A 23,033-nucleotide genomic window follows, 5' to 3' on the forward strand; every position below is an offset into this window, starting at 1 on the left:
GTCTTGTCCCATATCGTGTTCGGTCTTCATTCGGGTTTAGTAATTCCTCGCTGCTACATTGCCCTTGCTTAAGCCCCACTAGGCATCCTAGCCCTTCTCTCCATTGATCTGAGTTCACCTGTTGTTCCCTTGGTTTCCCATTTTACATTTATTAATAACTACGTGCAGCTCTTCTGTGGATTTGCTGTTCTAGATCTTAACAACCTGGACATTGGTATTTATTCTACATTGGTGTCCACTTACCAATTTGGACACTAGTATTTATTCTACAGTGGTTAAAGAGGATCAGTCTATAATGAAGTTTTCCATCTCTTCTCATGCTTGTCTGCTAAAAAATATGTCACCAATTTGTTTTCTTTTTAAAATCTATTGTTTATAAACGCAGCTGAGAATTCTCAAATCTAGACTTTTAGTCACAGTTTTTGATACAAGGTTCAGTCTCGTCTCTCTTACTGCCCATAAGCAAGCTCCAAATAGAACATGCCCTTTTACCAGAGGCAATATTGCTGCCTAAGGGGTGAAAATTCGTTCTTTGAAGGATGGGGAGGGCGGGCAAACATCTTAGATCTGACAATGGTTTGTGGCCCTCCAAAACTCTGCTGTACCCAACACAGTCTTCCTCCTTAGTACTTCAGTTCTCTTGTGAGGGAGAAGTAACACTAACTGTGATGCTGTTCCTAGCTGGGAGAAGAGGCAGGCAACGACAAGCAGGCTGAAGAGCACATGCTGTCCCCCCTGGGAGGGGACAGGAGCTCAACTCGCTTCGTCCGGTAAGTTTCCTGCTTCCATCAAAGACACCACGTTACCCATCACCCACTTTTTCCTTTCTCAAGAACTTGTCCACTCATCAAAGACCTTGTGCGCATTCCATGTGCTCCTCACTCCCATCATCTGTGGCCACGGTGCCCGGTGCCCCTGTTCTCTCCTTCACCAGCCCCTCAGAGACTCTCCTGAGAGCTCCTCTGGATCCCTTCTCCCCGGTGCCCCTGCCCTCGTGTCTCCACAGTGACAGATTGGCTGTTTTAACGTCTCAGGGAAATGGTCATCTTATGTTACAGTCCATCTGTCTGTGGGACCTCTCTCTTCACAATCCCCTGTGAGTTCCCTGAGAACAAGAACTATGTCCTGGTTATTTCTGGAACCACCTGCTCTTGGTATCAAGGCAAAAGGCAGCTCTGAATAAAACTGCTGGGGCTCAAGTTCTGACTCCACCTTGCTCTCACTGGGTGACCCTCACAATGTTGCTCTCTTGCTTTCAGCCTTGCTACTCTCATGTGTGAAACAAGGACCATAGCACAACACTGTTGTCCGCATCACGGGATCCTGTGGTGTGCAAGTGCTCAGAACAGTGCTTGGCCTGTGATAAGTGCAAGTGAGCAGGGTCAGTATGCGGCACAGTGCCTGGCACACAGTCGGCTCAAAACTCCCTGCCAGCAAGTCGATTCCGACTCAGAGCGACCCTATAACACAGAATAGAATTGCCCCATGGTTCCCCGGTACTCCGAATCTACGCCGGGAACAGAAATCCTCCTCTTTTCTTTTTCAGTACTATTTTTAATCGAAGATTTCATCTTTAAGCCGCAGTTAGCACATTAAGATGTATTGCATTGGGTAAATGTGCTATAAAAGTCCTCTTTAAAGTACTGAAGGGCAAGGATATGACTTTGAGAACTAAGGTGTGCCAGGGTCAATCCATGGTATTCTTCATTGCTTCATATGTATGTGAAAGATGGCCAATGAATAAGGAAGATAAGAGAAACGTTTCTGAAAATATGTAATTAAAGCATTATAGGGTTTTTTTTGTTTGTTTTTAATTGGGATTATTATATATATCAAATCATTCCATAGCATTATGAGGTTTTTGATTAATTTAAAATACTCTTGTATATATATGAGGGGAGGTAAAATTATTGCTAAAAACTATAGAAACCTTTACTAAACAAAAGAATCAAAACATGAAACTCTTGTTTCTTGATCTATCCTCCCCCTAGCTCTGTACACTTCTAAAGGTGATGTTCCCAGCTCTCTAGCTTTCCCTGAAGAATGCTGTACTCTCTGAATTATACCACATCAAAACCACAGTTTTTGTATCTCGAGGAATTTAAAGTCTGTTCCTTTTAGGTATTTTTTTAGGGGAAACCTAAAGGGACAAGAGTAAGGCTGTCGAGTGGATGGAGTGAGTTTCCTAATAGAATTCGGGGAGGGCAGACCTTGCTACCCTTGAAGAACAAGCAGGTACATTGTTGTGATGAAAACAAATTCCAAGGCTCAACTTTTCTGGCCTTTATCCTGCCAAGTGATATTCAGTTTTCTTAAAACTTCATAAAAAGCCTCTGTGATCAACCTGTGTCTTTAGAGAAAGCCATCAATATTGCCCTGTCAGAAATCCCCCAAAACGGATGACCTATTTCTGACCTGATCTCTCTGGCTCCAATTTAACTGGCCTCGAAGATCCCCTTACGCCCTGGTAGTATAGTGGTTATGTGTTGGGGAAAGCCTCATCTTTTTCCTGTGGAGCAGCGGATGGTTTCAAACTGCTACACTTTGTGGTTAGAAGCCCAACGAGTGGCCCACTATGCCACCAGGGCTTCCTGAGCACACAGCAGGCGTGCAGAGGCAGGTGTGGAACAAAGGAGCAGGTATGTCCCTTCCTCCAGAGCACGGCCTCGAACTCTGGGGTGGTATCACCTGTCCCACCCCCTCCTCCCAGAATGAGTAACCTGGAGTGTCCTCAATGAAGGGTAGTGAGTGTCACTTTGTGAGACGGGGGTCTAACACAGGACTTCTGTCCCAGCCTCAGCGAATGGCCAGGCTGCACACACGCCATGTGCTGTCAGTATATAAAGAGTTACTAAGGTTCTCCACTCAACAGAACTGTTTGTGAGAAAATTATTCTAGAATGTGTCATGAGGCAAGCGTTGGGATTTGTTACGTGCTTTCAAATGTTTTCCCTAAGAGTGGCCCTCAGGTGTAAAAATGGGCCTCCTTGGAGAAAGGACATGGTGACACATCCGTAGTTAATTTACGACAGCCTCCCATCAGCACAAACATTGGCAAAGTGAGGCCCAGGTCAGGTGCAAAGCAGGAGGCGCTGCCCCACACCAGAACGTACAGAACGGTCCGAAGGCCAGGTCAGGAGCAGGGCTAGGAAGGGGGTGAGCAGGGGTGGGGGTTCTTCTTACCTTCACTAGATCTCTTGGGTACTTGGAATTTGACGAGCAGCTTTTTCAACTGCTCTCTCACAGTCGCAGCTCTGACGAGACCCTTGTAATTCAGGAAATGGTCCTGGCACCACTGAGAGCTCTTACTGTGCTACAGAGCAACCAGAGAGGGAATTAGAGACCCCCAAGTGTTCTCCACAGAGGCCCCCCCCCCCCAGAGAGCTAAGTGCGCTCCTTCTCCCTCGGGCACGAGATCTTCAGATCACCCCGCCCTCTCGGCCCTTCACCACAGATGCTGACAACCGCACGCACCCGCTAAGTGGCTGTGAGACCCACCCTGCAAAGAAGGGCACCCGAGAACAAGCTGACCAGCAGAGGTGTTCTCCTAGCTTAACATCTACCTGGGAGGAGAAGTAAGTGCGAGAAAGAACAGGAACTTCCCTGTGGTTCCTGGAAATCAATCACCTTTTCTAACTTGGCATGTCTGAGTTTATAAATACTTCATGTGATGACCGGCCAGTCATATTGCACATGCCAACTAAGAAATCATTTGTGCGTTACCACTGTAACAACCCTCTGATCCAGGTTCCTCATCCATGGGTTCAACCAACCTTAGATGGAAATAGTCAGGAGGGCGAACAATTACAGTGGTCAAAGGCTGAGGGAAGTGAAAGTGCTATTTAGATAAAATGTACACTGGATTAGAAAGCATAAGTAACCTAGAAACGATCTAAAGCTGGGGTCCTCAAACTACGGCCCGCGGGCCACATGCGCCCGTCAAGGACATTTATCCAGCCCACTGGGTGTTTTTGCCCCATTAGTTTTTTTACTTCAAAATAAGAAAATGTGCAGTGTGCACAGGAATTTGTTCATAGTTGTTTTTTTTAAACTATAGTCCGGCCCTCCAATGGGTCTGAGGGACAGTGAACTGGCCCTCTGTTTAAAAAGTTTGAGGACTCCTGCTCTAAAGTCAAGGGGCAGGTCAGAGGAGCCTGGTGGGGTAGTGGTTATGAGTCAGGCTGCTAACCGCAAAGGCTGACAGTTCAGAACCACCAGCAAACCCAGCTGGCCACCAAACCCAGCAGACAGCATGGAAGATCCAGCCAAGACTACCAGCTACCTTCCGTGCGCATGACTTCACATGCCGTCTCTGTCCGACGGCACTAGCTGCTGCGGACACGTGGCATGTCTAGGTCATGAGGAAAAGCAGTGAGTGTTTCCTGAGTTCTGCCAGGCAGGAAACCCAGCACACATTAGAGTAGAAGGACTATCAGTAACTAACGGGGAAATCAAAGGGTCCTCATGAATCAGCGCTAGGATCCTAGGTCCCGTGAGGTGTGGGGCCTTTGCGCTGCAGCTGTGCTGACCTTGATGAATGCTTCATACACGTTGAGCATGGTGAGATGATCGCCCTCCTCCACAGCAAACTTGCGGTGCACGCGGATCTGGAAAAAAGAAAGCAGCGTGTGGAAGGTGGATCCTGAGGGGCTTCTTGAACGTGGAGGGGAGGTGGCACTGCAGGAGGAACAGCCGTGGGTTACGAGTCACCAGTCTAAAGACCTGAGGTGGGCTGCTTCACCTCTCTTGGCCTCCGTTTCCTTCCTGTACAAGTGGTAAAGTGCCCTTCCCTAGCAAGATTACTGTGGGGTGAAGATAACTGACTATGAAGCCCTGGCCAAGATATTAGCTGAAGGCCAGAGTTCCTGTCTCCTCGGTGTCCACTGGTATCAACTCTTTCAAGGAGAGTGCCTTCCAGCCTGCAGAATACACATTCCAGGGTCAGGGGCTGATTGCCTAGCACAGGGCCAGAGCCTACTATCCCTAGGCTATCACCTGAATTCTCCTCTCTGTACGATCCTGGGCAATGCCATCCGCTCCCTGGGTTCACAGAACAATAGACACACAAGTCATATGTCCATATACTCATTAACTTGGGAACTTTCTTGCACCAAATACTACAGAATCATTTAACTTCTTCCCTCCACTCACTAAGAGATGTTTACTAAGCACCTACTACAGACTAGGCACGGTGCTAACTAAGCGTCTGGAATACTGCAGTGGACACAACAGGAGCGGGGGAGAGACCACAAACAAAGTACATAAAGGAAACGCCCCGCGTGTCGGGTGGTAAGAAGTGCTAGAGGAGAAATAAAGCTGGGAGAAGCAAGAGAAGGGGAGAGGAAGCTGCGACTTTAGGCAGAGTGGCCAGACCTTCAGTCTTCCCATCTTTAGAGGGGTCACCTGCCCTCTAGTAGGGGCCTTTGAAAGGTTTAATCAAACAAGGAGTCATGGCAAATCAATTTGGGCAGGAGCCGGGAAACGGTAACCCAGGCACAGCACGGTCAGAGGACAGCCAACAATTCACCTGAAAGCCTCACTCCTCATTCCGCGTCTTCAGCCCTCCAGTGGGAACAGCTGCACTTCTCCGACCTGAGGGCCCCGCCGACCTGCCTCCATCTCCGGGGCCTCTTTAGTCCTGACACGTTCGTCACAGTCTTCCCAGCACTCACTCCTGCCACCTCCTTGACTCAGAATGCCTCAGCCCAGGCCCTCCACGAGCAGTCCCTTGGGAGGCCCCTGGACTCCCAACCTCCCTCTGGGGCACTGAACGTCGGTAAATGCAATGATCATGGCCTGGGGCTCTGGGCCGAGAGCCAATGCCTCCCCTCCAGATGAGCATCCACCAGGAAGTGACCTCTTAGCGCCCAGCTCCCAGGACCAGCGTGATGAGAAAAGCTGCCCCTCGATTTCCACTCAGGGGGGGTGCAACTGGGTGTGCAGAGCAGAACTCGGCTCCGTGGGTGTAAATCACTAGGCTTGTCGGCCAAGACACCTCTGGCTGGGGTACAACCTTTAGGCTAGTAATCGAACTCTTAACCGCCTGAGCCACCCAGGGTCTCCTAGGTAACCGGCAAACACTGAGACTGTGAGGAGCGACCACCTAGGCTGCTGGGTCTTCAGCAGCTCTGGGGGGATGGTTTCAGGGTAGCTCAGGGGGACAAGAGACTGCAGACAGCTGAGGGGCAAGGCTGGACTCACCGCTTGAGACTTCTGGTTGGGGGGGATCACAAAGATGTTCTGGATCTGCATCATGGCCGCAATGCTGAGGATCTCTTGAGAACAGCCGAAATGTCCTATGGAGCAGAAAGAGCAAGTTTGCCTTCACTCAGGCACCAGGGCACACAAGGCGTGAACGACATTTTCTGTGTTGCACCTTGCTTTGATGGCACAGGCTTATACATAGTTACATTTTGTTTAAATGTGATGATACAGAAACACTCCCCTCTCAGAAGCCGGCTATGCACCCCAACACAAGCTGGGGCTCTAAGCCAAGGTGAAGTCCAGACTGACTCAGCTCTACAGCTCCCTGCCCCACACCACCCCCCAACTCTCATGTAGGGAACAGTGGGCAGTGCCCCTTCTGCTGCTTTGCTGCTCCTAGACCCTCCTATCGGTGACCTCCATCTCAGCAGGGCCCAGCTGGCCTAGAGAAGCCCACCAACTAGATCGGGCGGCACTCTCCGGGTGGCTCCCCACCGGTGCCAGCAGATGGCGCCGGCAGCAATGCCGCTGGACAGCTGGAGTGAACTATACTGTCCAGGCTGCTCCTGCCTCACAAATGACCTGCTCCTCGGACCCCTCCCTCAGCTCCCTGCTTGTCCACAGATGGCGAAGGGTATGTGGTCATTCCAGACCACCCTTAGCACTGAGCACTTGGTTTCTGTGCTTACTCTGAAATGAAATACATCTTCCACAGATTGCTAGTGGAAATGAAAGTTATAGACAGAAGAAACAAATGACTCTCGGCTTTCTCAGGAGACTCCATAACGTGACTTCTAAATATCCGAAGATCTCCAGGTTCTATATCTAACTCAACTCAAATCTTCCCCAAAACCTGCGTGCGGGTGGTGGGGGTGAGTGAGCCCTTAGGAGACAGACAGACAAAAGCGTTGGCTGAACTCATGATGGATGGACGTTGATCACAAGTCAGCCACAGGCCCCTAACCCAACCACTGTTCACAAGAGCGCCCTCACTATCCGGGTACTCTGTGCCCCCTCCCCGAGGGTACACGGAATTCAAGCGATGCTTCTGACCATGGAAATAAAATTAATGAGACCCATCGGGCTCCACCCACCTGATTCAAGCAGCATTTTTGCAAACATGGGATTCAAAGGAAACTCCGCTATCCTCATGCCAAGCGGCTCGGTGAGGCGACAGTCCTTGTCCAGGCCTGTCATCAGGAGAGAACTAAGGGTCAGAGGCGGTGCGCTGGGAGGACAGGATCATGTATGACCGTGGCATCCAGAAGCAGACTCGTGCACGCCCAGCTCCCCTCTGACACTGAGGTAGCATGACACGAGAAGAGGAAAGGAGCTGCCTGGGCTCCTGAACAGCCAAGACTTTTGGAGGCTCCCACTTGGGGATTTCAATAAGGACATGGTCCTGCAGCTTCCTCTGCCTCCCAATCCCCCTTTAGCCATCACAGCCTCGGTCCCCTACTTTGTCCACGACCCCTCTTTCCTGTCCAACAATTACACAGTGTCAACAGTAAGGGTCTCCTGCAACATCGACTCTGCTGGCCAAGGCCTGGTCTCCAGCCTCCCCTACCCTCCTGCTTTCCGACCTCAGTCAACTAAGTGTTCTCCACATGCAGTTCCTTATAAGCACAGGCACCCTGGAGTGATGGTCCCTCGCTGTGTGCTCATCTCTCGCTGAGCAATCACCCAGGGGAGTCAATCGGGGGGAGGGCACAACTTAGGACCCAAATGCTATCCCAGAATGCTTCTGGGCCACAGCAGCCTCATTATCCAACTGCCGCCTGGATGATTTCCGGAAGTGAGCTTCACGAATTCGTTGCAAGCCAGAGTGGCCCCACAGGAGCGGGCCTGAGTCTTCATGGGAGCAGAGAGCCTCCTCTTTCCCTGAGGTGGGCTTATTCCGGGGCAGTGGGTTTGGTAGTGGCAGTTTGGAGGATGGGTTTCTTTCCTTTTTAGGTTAGGAAATAAGGCAGGCAGGCGATCTCCTCCCTCCTCGGAGCCAGCCATGTGGGGTATGATTTGATTCCCAAAATGCATTTTCCTGATTGCCTGGCCCTTGCTCCCACGGGCGCCTCAGCCAGGAACCGACTGCACAGGGGAAGGCAGAGGTACATTCCAGTCTACTGCAGCTGCCTGGGTGATCTGGGCAAGTCTCCAGCTTCTCTGGCCCCCACATTCCTCACTGAGAGAAGAGGGCAGGAATCAGTGCCCTGCAAGACTCCTTGCTGGGATTTCTCGGTTTGAAGAGAGGTGAAACCAGAGACAAGAAATCAGATTTGCTGCCCCCTGACCCCACCCACCCTCCCACTGTGGGAGAGGCCGGGAAGTAGGCCTGAGAGTTAACACTAGCACAGAAGTGGCAGGCAAACAGGCAGTGTTCATTATTAGCTCAGGAGAAAACCTCATGGAATGACTAACACTAGAAAAAAATTTTCTGACAAACTTATTTTTTGTTTAAAAAAGAATCACAACTGCAAAACAGTAAGTCGTGGGCTTTTATCTCATGGTTGTAAATTACTGTGTATACTCATGTAAAAGCCGAGTTTTTCAGCACATTTTTAATGCAGTTTTTGTAGTAAAATTAGGTGCCTCGGCAGATATTTGGGTCAGCTTATACTTGAGTATATACGGTACTTCACCATTCCTCTATGGCAGAGTTTTTGCCATAAAATACTAAAGAGGAGGAAACACAAAACCAGCCTCATCAGTCAAAGCAGTCTTCCGGGCAATGTAACAACAGTGAAATGGACAGTGTTCTTGTTCCCAGGTAACAACATTTGATTCCACAGCTATTCATATTTCATTTCAGCATTCAAAACAGTTGTTTCCTTTCACCAAGAGATTGACTTCAAGAACTTTGATCATGAACGTTCTGAAAGTTAGGAAAAGTATAAGGAGACAATCAACAAAACTTTGGAGTTTTTTATTGTTTAGCTCCAGGAGGGTGTTAAGTGACAAACATGCAACATACAAACAGGTTGCAGTAGTTGACAGAGGTCCATTCCCTGCAGAGCTACGGCAGACAGGGACCAGGGGCAGCGGGCAGGGGCTGTGCCTGTGGTGCAGCTCCAATTCTGCACAGGGCATCGTGACTGCTGACACCTTCTCCCACCAGCCCAGCCCCAAAGCCAAACTGATTTCTCCAATCTGGCAAGTGAAGTAGCAGACCAGTTCCAAAATTCCTATATTCAACTCAAAAAACTCATTGCCATCAAGTCAATTCTGACTCATGGGGACCCTATACGACAGAGGGCTTCCAAAACTGTAACATCTAACAGAAGAAGAAAGCCTCATCTTCCTCCCTCAGAATGGCTGCTGGTTTTGAACTGCTGACTTCTCAGTTAGCAAACCAACATGTAACCACTATGCCACCAGGACTCCTTTAAAAAAATTCTTATAGTCCCTCAACACACAACAGTGGTTCTCAACCTTCCTAGTGCTGTGACCCTTTCATACAGTTCCTCATGTGGTGATGACCCCCAACTATAAAATTATTTTCTTTGCTACTTCATAACTGTAGGTTTGCTACTGTTATGAATCGGGCAACCCCTGTGAAAGGGTCTTTCGACCCCCAAAGGGGTCGCAACCCACAGGTTGAGAACCGCTGCATTAGAATGTATGTATAAAGTAAAATTTGGTTCCCTTGGCATTAAACTAACATTAACATGATTCCCATTAACAATCTTTCCCATGTACAGAGTGACTGTGTGTGCGTTATCTACCATAAGTTTTGGAATAAAAATGAAATCGATATTATTATTTCCCTCTTGCATAAAAGTGAGTCTACACTCAAGCAAGTAAGTGAAGGAGAAATCCCAGAGAAAACAACGGCATTACACAAGTTGTATATCAACAGCTCTACAAGAAAAACCAACCCAACCTTAAAGATAGTACAGGCCTTCAAATCCCAGAACCTGCCTGGCATGAGACACAGACTTACCTCCCAGGGCATAGAGTAACTCCAAAGCTTGGACCATGGACTGTGCTGGCGGGGGCTGTAAAATAATCATCACCAACATCACCATTAGAATTCTAAGTTAATTTCTTTGGACAGCCAACATAAAAGCATGTCATTGCCTGTTGAAGTCCACTCTTCCCTCCAACATGCCCCCTACCGCCCGGCCTCCACACTACTTGCTCTCAGTATCTTTGGACATGCCCTGCCTCCCCTTAATACTATTTGGTTTCTAAAGCTCAGCTGGGATCTATCAAGGGGTTATGAAGGGGTGGGTGGGGGGAACAAGAGGAGCTGATACCAAGGGCTCAATAGAAAGTAAATGTCTAAAAAAAATGAAGGCAACATATATACAAATTCACCTGATGCAAGCGATATATGGATTGTGACAAGAGTTGTAAGAGTCCCCAATAAAATGATCTTTTAATAGAAATAAGTAAATAAAGCTCAGCTGAGGTATACATTTCCCCTTCAAATCCCCCTCGCCCTCTGCTCTACTGCTTCATGTTCCCTAAACTCTCCTCTGGCGTTTCTGATGTTAACTTCCTCTCCTTAACCTTCTGCTCATGAGAGCCCCAAGACATTGCAGAACTCATTGATTACTCATGCCTGCATCACCCAGAGCCCAGCGCCAGGCATTGCCCATGGGGGGCACTAAATATCTGTGCTCAACACAGCTTTCTGAAAATCCAAAAGAAGGCCAGATGATCTGGGCACATCGAAACACAGAGCTCTAACCGACACGGGGGCCCTCTGTTTGAAATCTCCTCCTGCTTTCCCTTCACACATTCCTACTGAGCCCCTAGGAGGCACCAGCTCACGATTATTTTCTCTACATTATTTGATTTCCAGTAAACCAGGCAATAAAATCATAGCAAAGCACAGCTTTTTTCTAAACACATTCACTTAACATACTTGCTTTCTGCATTCCACTCTCAGTCTGATTTTACAGCTGACGGAAGGAATGGCGGTTGCACACAACCACAAGGGCAAAGCCAGGTCTCCCTCCCTTTCTCAGCATCCACAGCGCCCCATCAAATGTCTCCTCTGGGGCTGCACTGACTGTGTTCCCTTACGCAGGGGCTGCCTTCACGGCAAAGAGCAAATCGCTGTTGAGTAAATCTGGCCACTGGCTCACCAGCCTATCTTCAGTGGCCATATCTTTATGTACCAAGAGATGCTCAAACCCAACCCAACACCAGTTGATTGTGACCCATAGTGACCCTCTAGAACAGGGCAGAACTATCCCTGTGGGCTTCCAAGACTGTAAATTGTTTTGACTAGAAACTCTCATCTTTCTTCCTCAGCGCACTGATGGTTTTGAACTGCTGACCTCGCAGTTAGCACTCTAACAAAACAGGCAAGCACTGAATTTGGTTGTACTGAGCAAGATCAGTCACACCACAATATTAATAATTAAAGCCCTTATTAAACAGCTGGATCGAGAACGGGCTAGCACCTGGAAATCTCACAATCCAGGGAAAAAAAAGATTCCAGGATTTTTATAGTTCAAAGTAGTGGGCTGGCTCAGGGGAGGGCTAGTCTAGCATTTAGTTGACAGGGCAACGAAGCTGGAGGGAACAGCACAGCTGCAGGGACTAATTCAAGGTCTTACAAAACAGTGCACGTTCCTGGCTAATTGGGCAGGCAGAGTTCAGAGACGTCTTGGAAGAGTCAAGTTCTGGTCTGGAGGGCGGGGAGAGGACGAGAGCAGGGGCCAGTTGCTAGCAGGGGTTAGAGGCAGTTTAACGCCAAACGGGATTCTTCAGGTTGAGCCAAGTGACTACAGTTTTTTGGGTTTTTAAAAAGAATATTTTTTTCAATTTATGGAAAATTCTTTTTGCCCTGCCTTCATAAAACACAAACTTTTATTTCATGTTCTTCGTCCCCTGCTGTCAGTCCTCCACTGATGCCTACGTGAACATCAATATTTGCGCAGTGATTTATCGCTGATGAAGTATTGTCGTGTCAGTTTTCTAACTACTTGATGTTCTCGGTGTTGGATCACCTCGAGGGCAACCACCAAACTGAGGCAATTTTTGACTCCCCACAATCCTTGGTTCTACTGCCACAATCTCTAAGTCCTATGAATTCTGCCCTTTAAGGTTTTTCTCACCAATGAAAAATAATTTTACCAAAATAAAACTTTAAAATCACATCCGGTGCATTCACACCAAAAGAAACGTTTCCCTCGTGGCTCGGATGACCCTTCGATTTGAGATCACACTCAATGTATTCGCATAGCTGGCATCACTGTGTCTGTCATTGAGTCTGCTTTTCTTGCTGTTTCGCGGCCTCCACCGCTCCTTGTACCCCTAGTACTTCACAGGGTTAAAAAAAAGACACTTGGAATAGCTACAAAACATTCCATCAAGGTCCAACTTCATAATATGAAGCACAAAATTATTTTAAATAATTCCAGGGCAACTGCATTATCCTCAGTTTTCTGTTCTTGTGAATAAGTCTGCTGATACACAAAAGTCATTGTATCTTACCATTTCAGTTCTTAAAAAGCTGTAAAATCATTGCATTAAAAATAAAACAAAAAAAATAAATAAATAAATAAAACTTTAAAAATAACACTAACCAGACAGAAATATAAGAGGGCCTCAAAACATTCGTGGAAAATTTTATTTACTCTTTAATTCTATTTTTTCCACAAACTTTCTTAAGTCCCCTCATATCGAATGATCCATTTTAGTGTATTTTTCTCACTTTCGATGGTTTAAAAATCTCCTAAGTTTCATTAGTTACCATTTGTAATTGAGTACAAAACGATGCTGTGCACAGCAGCACCCAGGTAAGCTTTTTTCCTTCCTTTGCATTCGCTCAGGGGAAATTTCCACCAGCAGATAGACCAGACAGTCCCGTGGCTCGTTAATTACAGTCCGGAAGTCCTCGAGGCAGGCAGGCAGACGCAGGGTCAGCAATACAAAGGGAATTTAGCTTCCCACGCCAAGCCAGCTTTGGATTTTATCACTTGTCTTTATGTTTGACATTTCATCGGTGGTGAGTGGTACTTCATGCACAGCTGTTTCAGTGAGCCCTGCTCTCTCTCAAGAAGCTGGCGTGCTTTAAGGGCAGTTGCCGAGTTGTGCAGCTTCCTTGTCTTGACTTATTCCAAAGATGTCCAAATGCACCTGATATATATGTATTTTTTAATCATTTTATTAGGGGCTCACACAACTCTCATCACAATCCATACATACATCAACTGTGTAAAGCACATTTGTACATTCATTGCCTTCATCATTCTCAAAACATTTCCTCTCCGCCCAAGTACTAGGGGTACAACATTTCCTCTTCACCGCCCCCGGTATTAGGTCCTCATTTTTCTCCTCCCTCCCCGCTCTCCCCTCCCTCGTGAGCCCTTGATCATTTATAAATTATTATTTTGTCATATCTTGCCCTGTCTGACGTCTCCCTTCACCCACTTTTCTGTTGTCCGTCCCCCAGGGAGGAGGTCACATATAGTTCCTTGTAATCGGTTCGCACCTGACATTTTTTAAAGCAGCGGTTCTCAACCTTCCTCACGCAGTGACCCGCGACCCTTTCATAAAGTTCTTCATGTGGTGGCGACCCCCAACCATAACATTATTTTTGTTGCTACGTAATCACTGTCGTTGTGCTACTGTTATGAATCGGGCGACCCCTGTGAAAGGGTTGTTCGACAACCCCCCAAGGGGGTCGCGGCCTACAGGTTGAGAACCAGTTTTAAGATACAAATCTGTCATCGCTCCCATTATGTTCTCCTCTAATTGTAGGTATGGGTGGGGCTTTCCTAAGCTTTTAATTTACATATTCTTTTCTTTATCATTTCTTATATTATACACTTAAGTCAGAAAGGATTTTTTTCTTCAGACTTTATGATAAGCATACAATTATTTACTCTTTTCCTCCCTTTTCTTTTCATTTCTTGGAGATGGGAGGTGACATTTTTACATTCAATTCTGCTATTCATCTCATTATCCTGACATATGACAATAGGGATCTATCAGAAATCTAAACTTGTCACACAATCTATCAATAGAGCTGGGCTATCCAAGAGTAAAACTGAGTCTTGAGATAAGGAAAATGCAGGAAGAAGGTGGAAGTGGAGACTCGGGAACTAGACCTGGAGAAGGGCTTCACAGCCCAGCAGAACGGAAGGAAGGAATCAGAGGCAAAGACACACGGAGCTGACTATGGCAGTGTTCTGAACGTCTGCACATTTAAACTGGAGGCTCCAGCGTGTAAAGGTTATCAGGGCTGCTTCGCACATAGAAGGTCCCAGTGGGGTAGTGGTTACACACTGGGCTGCTGACCCCAAGGTCAGCAAGTCAAAACCACCAGCCCCTCTTAGGGAAAAAGACAAGGCTTTCTACTCCCTCAAAGAGTTAGTCTCAGAAACCCACAGGGGCAATTCTACCTTGTGCTATAAGGTCACTATGAGCCTGCATCGGCTTGATGAGAGTTGGTTGAATGAGTGAGCACATTTAAAAATAATAATGAAATGTAAATAACCTGATAAAATATTACAAACATTTTTACTGACAAAAATTTATTTCTTTAATATTCAAAGAATTCTGGAAAATCACTTAATAGCATTAATTCTAATAAAGAAATGGTTTGACCACGTGGAAAAAATGCAATGATTTCTTGGACCTCATAAGTGGTTTAAAACATAAAGATAATTCTCTCCTCAAATTAGCAAACACGGGTGTCTGCACATTGGTGGAGTTTACACTGGCAAATGATTTGGCAATACACAAACATCTCAGGCCTTTTGCTCCAATAATTCCACCCTAGAAACGAGCCTGAGGTTTAACCAAAAATACAGCACAGGATCTTCCTTGAGGTTCAACCCAGTCCCCTTTGGGTGATCTACTTGCTCCTAGGCGTGCACACATCTTCTGTGATGGGGACCTCCACTCATCTTCCTTGGGCAAATCTGACTTGGGTTTCAGATTCACCTCAGACAAGACTGACTGAGCTAGGAGCCCTGCCTCTGTGCTCCCCCAACACCTGTACCCTGTCACCACTGGCTGTGCCCCATCCCCCAGTAGACAAGAACAGAAGCTGGCTGGCACAGGAATCACACCAGCTGAGTCTGCCGGGGCTCCCACCACCTGCGCAGGGCCTGCACAAAGGAGCACACAGCCATGGGGTGGTACCAAAGACCGAAGGGCGCTTCACTCTAAAAACAACATGGGGGCATCCCAGGGGCTTGCCACCCTCCCACAGCCACAGAGGCGGGACTTACCGACATGAAGTGGAACCTGAGGACATTGTCGATTCCCAGCGCTTTCAGCTGAAGGATGACAGGCGCCAAGTTGCTGCGCTGCATCTCAGGCACGGTGGCTTGGGGCAGCTTGTCAAAGGCTTCCTCTGAGAAGAAATCAGAACCATGCGAGATCAAAGGTCACAATCAAATGCAATCATTAAGCCAAAGAGACTTCTCTCACTTGAACAGCAGGCCACAAAACAGAAGACTATGGTGCCATCACATGAAGTTGTGCATTTATTCAGTTAAGGCCATTTGACTTTAATGGACCAACATATGTGAACAATAGACCTTTGTTAAAGTGTGTCCCTCTACTTCAGGACGTCTAAGTTTATCAACAATACAGTACATGAAAAGCAACTAGTAACCGTGTTTTTGAGAAAATCAGTGTTATACAAGGCTTTTGAGGGGGAAGGAGCAAATACCACACAGCATTCTCATCAGCATGGTATATACTCTTGTTTCACATGTTGCTGAGTCCGAATAGAATAAATCTTAGAAAGGGCAGAAATGATTCAAATCTGACTCGGAAATATGACTGAGCCAGGCACACAAGGTCACACCCAAACGCAGTGCTGCCATAAGTACATTATGAATGTTTACAAGCCCTGTCAGGCACAAGAGGGGACCTCCAATCGGAAAAAGTGGCCCAAGGCACAATGTTTCCCAGATGGAAGGGGCCGGAAATAGGGACTTTGGGAGGCCTGTTATAAAAAGCTACACAGACAGAGAGGGCGAGGAGCAAGAGAAGGGGGAAAGAGTGCGTCATTTTTCCAGATACTCAAGAGAGTTTACATAACGTACTGGCTGCACTGCCCACATCATTGTGTTCACGGGTGCACACACTCCTTGGCATGGCGGCAGCCTGGCTGCCGTGAGATGACCAGGCTTGAGTCAGCTGAGAGATAAGCAAAGCAAAGATGCCATGAGGAAAGAGCACCATCCGGAGAGAACAGACAAGCAGTACTCTGAGGACCGGCTGACATACACTGTCAAATGTGCCTGTCTCACTGGGAGGGTCTGGGCGACTTCCGGAGCAGGACGTTGCAAATGGACTATTACCTTTGGACTTCAAGGGTCTTTGGGGTACAGGGTTTTTGTAGGATGACCACTTCTTCCAAGCACGCTGGTGATCAAGGGAAAGCAAAGCTATCAGAGAAGAGGACAGCTCTGCTGAGGTGCGCCCAGGAAGCAGGGGCAGCAGAGGGGTTCAGGGAGGCTCGATGGAACTCTGCGGAGGGTTAAAGGGTAGGAGGCACGGGTGAAGCCTTTGAGAAGCTCGTTACATGAAGGAGGAGAAGGCCATGACCAGATATGAGGTCTTCCTAGGAGAAACAGCATAGGGCCCCATGAGTGCTCCTCCCACAGAGAATAGAGGCTCAGCCAAAGAGGGAATCACAGCTGCTGGAAGAAGGCATCGAGTTTCAGGAGGGAGGGGCCTCTTGAAAGAGGAGGAGAATCTGCTGGGCACAGAGGAAACAGGCCAAGCAAAGTGATCAAGGACTAAAGGGTCCAAAATAAGAAATGGGGTACTCAGGAAGAGAATGGAATCCAGCGGAGCTGTAGAACACAGTAAAAGATACGCTGTGGGGATGTCCCAGGAGGTTCTGGGAAACCGAAAGGCCAGGGCAAGAGGCACCCAGCTCAGAGCTCCACTGGCTGAAGGTGTATCAGAACCAGACTGGCTAAGAAAGGCTAGAGGTCAATTTTACTGTTAGATGGCCGCTCCCCCACCCCCTTCCACTGAAACTGCTCCTGTTATGGGAGCCAAACCCAGTGCTGATGAGTGGGCTCTGACTCATAGCCACCCACCCCAGGGTTTCCAAGGTTGTAAATCTTTTAAGAAGCAGACTGCCAAATCTTTCTCCCCTGGAGCAGCTAGTGAATTTGAACCATTCGTCTTCTCACTAGCAGGTGAGCACTGTATCACTGTGGGAATGAGTGACGATCTAAGCAAACCCACCTGTCTGCTTATCTGTAGCAGTCTGCACGAACCCCCCAGTCCCGATTTCCATGGAGCACGAGATGGTGCTGGCCACTTCATCTTGAAGAGTGCTCCACACCTTCCCGCTCATGCTATGTAGGAAGGTTTTAGTCCTGGTTCTCCTGCTTCCGCCCAATTATCCCTGCTTAGCATCTTTAACTCTGGTCTCATGTCCATGAAGATGACCAGCCCCCTTCATTCTTTCTAAGCACCTGTACATCCCATTGCCTCTGCTTGGTATACTAAAATCTAATACCCACTGCCACTCACTCCTTCACCTGGGTGATTATTGGGGGTCACGTTCAAAGACCACCTCAGTCATGAAGCCTTTCCCAATGCCCCAGCAGGATAATACGCTCTCATCTCTGTTTCCCAGGTTCACCCTTCATGGAAAACTTATCCCACCATACTCTATTCATCTACTAGTGGGTCTGCCTCCACCACCACACTGCCAGGCCAACAGTTCTCCACTAGCTTTAGATCTTCCAGCCCGACTTCCATGCCTGCCAGACAGCAAGGGCTCTATAAAAATTTGTAGAAGGAAAAACGATTGAAGAGAAAGGTGTCAATAATAACCAGAAGGGAAAGAAAGTTGAACAGAAATAAAACTCCCAAACCCGGTTAGGTGACTGCAGGTGGTTATCAGACAGAGGGAAGAGTTAAATGACTGAGTAACAGAGGAAGAAAGAGGGCCAGGAGCAGGAGGAAATGGACTGTGTGGCTAATCACCTCCTTTGTCTGAGACCAAAGACTCCATAGTGTCCAGCTTCTGTTACTAAACATTCTAATTACAAAAGAATCCTGATCAAAAGGGGGGAAAATGCAGAATACAATTTCAAATCCCCATGGAATCCAGAATTTCTGGAGCCAAAGAGGATGGAGGAGGTCCTTAATGAATGCCCTGAGATAATCTTTAAAACTTAAATTAAGTATGTGGTTGTTACATAATCTCTTGTCAACTCGAGAGTGAAGGGGTGGGGTCTAGCCTGCCAAGCAGGTCACAGCCTGATGGTACCTCCTTGTGGGTGTGGCATCCTCATAAAGATCCCCTCTCTCTGCTTCACCTCCATGTTGCCGAGCCACTACGAGCTGCACTGATGGCAGCCAGAGCCCTGGAGGTGCGTCCACCACCATTGGGTCTACAAGACTTTGCACCTACCAGCTCGTAATCTTCTTGCATTCTGCATCACTGCATGTGGCTGCGTGAGTGTGAAGAGGGATTTATGGGCTAGTATCGGATTTATGGACTTGATCTGGACTGGACTGGGATGTTTTCTTGATATAAAGCTCTCTCTTACACATATGAGTGTCCCCGGATTTGTCTCTCTAGTCAACCTGGTCCCACAGAGTATAATCATTAGAATCCTCTTACAATAAAACAGGAGTTTAGATTAAATAGTAAAGAATATCTGCCCTGAGAATTATGCTTGTTAAGATCTATCTATATGGAAGCAAGAGTCCTGGTGATAAGCTGGGTTGCTAACCACAGGGTCAGCAGTTCAAAACCACTAAGTCAGCTGTTCAAAGCCACCAGCCACTCCAAGGGAGAAGTCTTCTACTCCTGTAAATAGGAGTTCGACCCTGTCCAGTAGGGCTGCTAGGAGGAAGGCACTGAGTTTATTGCACTATGGGATCCAACTGACAACAGCCATTCAAAAGGCTACTTATGAAAATTAGGGGACAGTGAGTTTAGGTTCATGGGGACAAACAAATCAGAAAAAGAGACTGCAAATTGTACAACTCGAAGAACATAATAAATGTCACTGAACCGTACAAATGTCTCCAAATTGAACATATGGCAAAACTGCTGAGTTGGTATACAATGTGCTGTGTACATTCTCAACGTTTTTTTTAATGAATCAATTGAATGTTTTTTTAATGACTTAATTGAAAATTAATTCTGAAGAACTGGGAGGAGTCCTGGCACCATTGTCCACATAACTAAAAAAACAAACAATTGCAGAGAGAGAAAGTCACTCTGGGTACATCATTACCTGTTGATAAGCCTGTCTTCCAGCTAGAAAGATAGCTCACTAAAGGCTGGGACAATCTCTATGGTGATTTTATTTTGCTCCCTCAGAGCCTAGCATGGTTTATGACCCAGCAAGAATTTACTCTTTGTTTTCTACAAAGGAGTTTCCGGATCCTACCTCTGCAAAGGCACTGTGACCCAGAGGAGGAAATGAAACCCAACCTGAGTACAGTAACTTACAGGAAAAAGGTAAGCGAGGCAGGGTCTGACCCCCCAAGGCCCAAGTTACCAGGCCACATGACAAGATAAGCCCTGTCCAGAGAGGGCAAGAACAGCAAATAGGCTATCGCTCATGAATCAGCTCTGTCCAATGGGGAGCAGTGGCAGATAAGTGGTATGTGAGGGGTCCAGATTTTATATTACATTCTTCAAATTAAGGATCAATACTTGAAATATCCTCCAATGCCCATATTCACTATGAGAAAGCCAATCTTTCCAGGAGCACCCCCACTAACCTGTATAAAGTCGGTAACATTTTCCTGAGCGGTTACGGCCACCACGGCCTGCACGCTGGTTGGCTGAGGCCTGGGATACAGGGACCACCACCAAGCATTCAATGGCCGTCCTGGGATTGTAGGCCCGGAGCTTCACGAAGCCACAGTCGATCACGTACACAATGCCGCTGATGGTGATGGAGGTTTCCGCCACATTGGTGGCTACTATCACCTACGACCCCACCAGAAGAGGAGAGTGAGGGTGAACGCCACAGGATTCTCTTCACATTTAATAAGCCACTTCTAAAAACCCACAAGAGATTCAGAGATGGTGCCGACATTCTACAAACGGTAGGAGCCAGCCTGCTGGTTCTACTGCAACGAGCAAGGGCTGAGCCACAGGCTGCCCTTACCTCAGTTACCTCACCTCGGGAGCCTCAGTGTCTGCATCTGTTAAATATTTACCCCCAGGGTTGCCAAAGGGATCAGAGAGGAAATGCACACCAAGTGAGAAAAGCCTAAAACTTGGCGCACAGTAAGTGTTCAGCATGTGGGAGCTCTTCCAGGGTAGCTTCGAGTCCAAGGGGAAAATCAGGCGGAGAGAAGAGATAAATGTTGCCAGATACAATCATGACTGGGAGGGCGGCCCTTCTGTGGGCAGGTTTCCAAATTGCCAAGAAGTAATTTTCACCGTGAGCTTTCAAGATGTCACACAGAAACATGGGCTGAGAATTCTTTAGGAAACCTTCACATTTAGCCAACTTCACGTTAATGAAATTAAAAACAAACCAAAAAAATCACTGCGTGGTGCCTGGCTATTATTACTGAACATTTTGATCAACGACTATATGAAAGAATCTTCATCAGAGCGGGGCTGGGAAGATGCAGAACAGAATTTCAAATTCTTTTGGAATCCACACTTTCTGGATCCAAGGAGGCGGAGGAAGCCCCCAACTATTACCCTGAGACCAGCTTTCTACTATCAACCAAATATCCCTGTAAGTCTTCTTTAAACGAAGCAACAATCTAGCTTCATTACTGACATGTGTCTTCCTTGAGCGCTGTGCTCTTTTAAATAACAATCTATAAGGGGATCAACCTGAAAACAACAACGCTATAGAAGTTCGATCGGAAGAGGAGTTTATGCTCTCGGGGAGGAACAACTGGGGGAAACAGAACTTGAAGAATGGCATCGATATCACAGAACTGAACGCAGAAGGTGTTAAATTGGTACATGTTTTGCTGTGTTTAATTTCAACAACGAGCAAAAAAAGGAGTCTGTCCAGTGTGCAGGGATGGAGCAGCAAGGTGAGGACAGGTCCGTCGCGGGCGGCTCTCACCTTTCTGACGCTGCGTGGCACTCGTTCAAACACTTTCATCTGCTCAAAGGCAGGCAGCCCAGCGTACATGGGGAGAACGCGCAGGTGCTTCTTCATCCCGGTGCGGGCCAAGGAGCGAGCCTGCTCAATGAGCATGGACACGACGGCTTCCACCTCCTCCTGAAAGCACGTGGCCAGGAAGCCAAGACACCCAAGTCAGCTCTCAGCCGCTCGCTGCATCAGCACCAATGAAAACACAAGATGTGTCTACAGCTCAACGCTGGTCAGACTGCTGGAGTTCACTGCCACCACTGTCCCCTCTGGGGAGACACTTAATCAACGACTCCTGAGCAGCGATGTTGAAGTGGTGAATACTTGTAGCCATAAAATGAATGATGGAAATGTATACTAAGCACAGTGAGTCAAAGAGGCTCTGATAAACGATGACGATTTTCTGAAGCTTCTAAGGGCGGTGGCAAACAAAGCGGTTTGTGCGTGGGGACAAGTTGCAACGTATAAAATCCCATTACCCCTTCCACGGAAATGATTACTGAACTGTCGAAAGGGTCTGGCAGTGGAAAAGTTTCCAACAGACGTAGCTCCACAGAGTGCCACCACCTGGGTGGGCAGGCGGTGGCTGCCAGCATGTTCTTCCAGGAAGGTGGCCCATCCCACCTCAGGACAAGCAGTAAGCAGTCCCCGGGAAAGAAGGCATGCAGCAGCGGCACGCTAGCAGCAAGACGTGCCAAATGCCAAACTCAGTCTCGGCAAACAGAACCGCTCGCTGGCTAAGCTACCTAGTAGGCTTTGGAATCCACCAATGAGGTTTCAAATACAGCCAACCCCCAAACAAGCAAGAGGGAGCAACTCCCTGACAGTCTGCATCACACGACGTGAGACAAAGGTTACCCTGGCTATGGTGGCACTGTCCCAGCATGTCCCCTCCTCACAGAGAAGGGGCCGGTGGAATTACCTGGCCAGTAAGGAATGCCAGTACATCTCCATCGCCCTCTGTCTGGTGAATCTTCACCACCGTCTCAACAGTTGATTTGATATAATCTGGAACAGGACTGAAAAGATCTAGGGTTAAGTCCATCACCATGGTCTGCTCGTTGGTTAGAGACCCTAATGAACTGCCAGCTGGCCTCCTGAAAGTTTGGGCCTTCCAAGCAAACAATTAGGCTCTGGATGAATGAAATAAATATTCACTCCCCCCCCACTTTTATAAAAGACAGCATTCAAAAATAACTAATAATGTAAGTGACGATTTTTATTTTAGATGTATTTGCAAAATGAATGCAATATACGCAGGCAAACACGCTACCGTTAGCATGCAGAGCTCTCTGGCAGGTGAACCCCAGGGCTGTGGCCCAGTGTTGAGCTCCCCATGCTCTCAGGCCCCCTTCCCCTCCTGACCAATGGCAGCACAGATGGAGCCGATTCAGGTACAATCCCCAGCGAGAACACCTCCATGGACACCTCCGAAGCCCAGCCCATTCATCACTGGATTTACCAGCCCCCGAGCCGGGCTCCTGGTCTAGTGTGTCCAGTGAATAGCAAGGGGTAGGGACTGGATGGCCTCTTGGCAAGTAGTGAACCACTGGGCCACTAAGCCAAAGACTGGCAGTTCAAACCCATCAAGGGACATCTCAGGAAAGGACCTTACAGTCTGCTTCCAAAAGGTCACAGCAGTCATGCAGGTCTGACACACATGGAGTCACCATGAGCTGAAACTATCCAAAGGCAACTGGTTGCAAATGGGCTTGTCCTCCTTCCCAAGGGGCTCTTTTCAAAGAGCTGGCCAGGGCTTCTTCTTAAGGAAGTAGAGAGCGAAGAACCAAATGAC

At 47.7% G+C, this 23,033-nt stretch overlaps 1 protein-coding gene across 1 annotated transcript in view; it reads right to left on the minus strand.

Moving 5' to 3' along the window:
• The window catches only part of DHX35 (DEAH-box helicase 35), an 82,287-nt gene that overhangs the window by 18,529 nt on the left and 40,725 nt on the right, over window positions 1–23,033 (minus strand). Inside the window, exons 9-17 of the mRNA XM_004697987.2 lie at window positions 22,161–22,332; window positions 21,209–21,367; window positions 19,890–20,100; window positions 15,398–15,522; window positions 10,141–10,195; window positions 7,298–7,393; window positions 6,201–6,295; window positions 4,529–4,606; window positions 3,183–3,312 (exon numbers count right to left, since the gene is read on the minus strand). Coding sequence (XP_004698044.1) covers window positions 3,183–3,312; window positions 4,529–4,606; window positions 6,201–6,295; window positions 7,298–7,393; window positions 10,141–10,195; window positions 15,398–15,522; window positions 19,890–20,100; window positions 21,209–21,367; window positions 22,161–22,332 — 1,121 coding nt within the window. The remainder of the gene's footprint in view (window positions 1–3,182; window positions 3,313–4,528; window positions 4,607–6,200; window positions 6,296–7,297; window positions 7,394–10,140; window positions 10,196–15,397; window positions 15,523–19,889; window positions 20,101–21,208; window positions 21,368–22,160; window positions 22,333–23,033) is intronic.

The sequence above is a fragment of the Echinops telfairi genome, unplaced genomic scaffold (assembly GCF_000313985.2).
Source record: "Echinops telfairi isolate 266 unplaced genomic scaffold, ASM31398v2 ScPeMD7_5592;HRSCAF=6446, whole genome shotgun sequence".
NCBI lineage: Eukaryota > Metazoa > Chordata > Mammalia > Afrosoricida > Tenrecidae > Echinops > Echinops telfairi.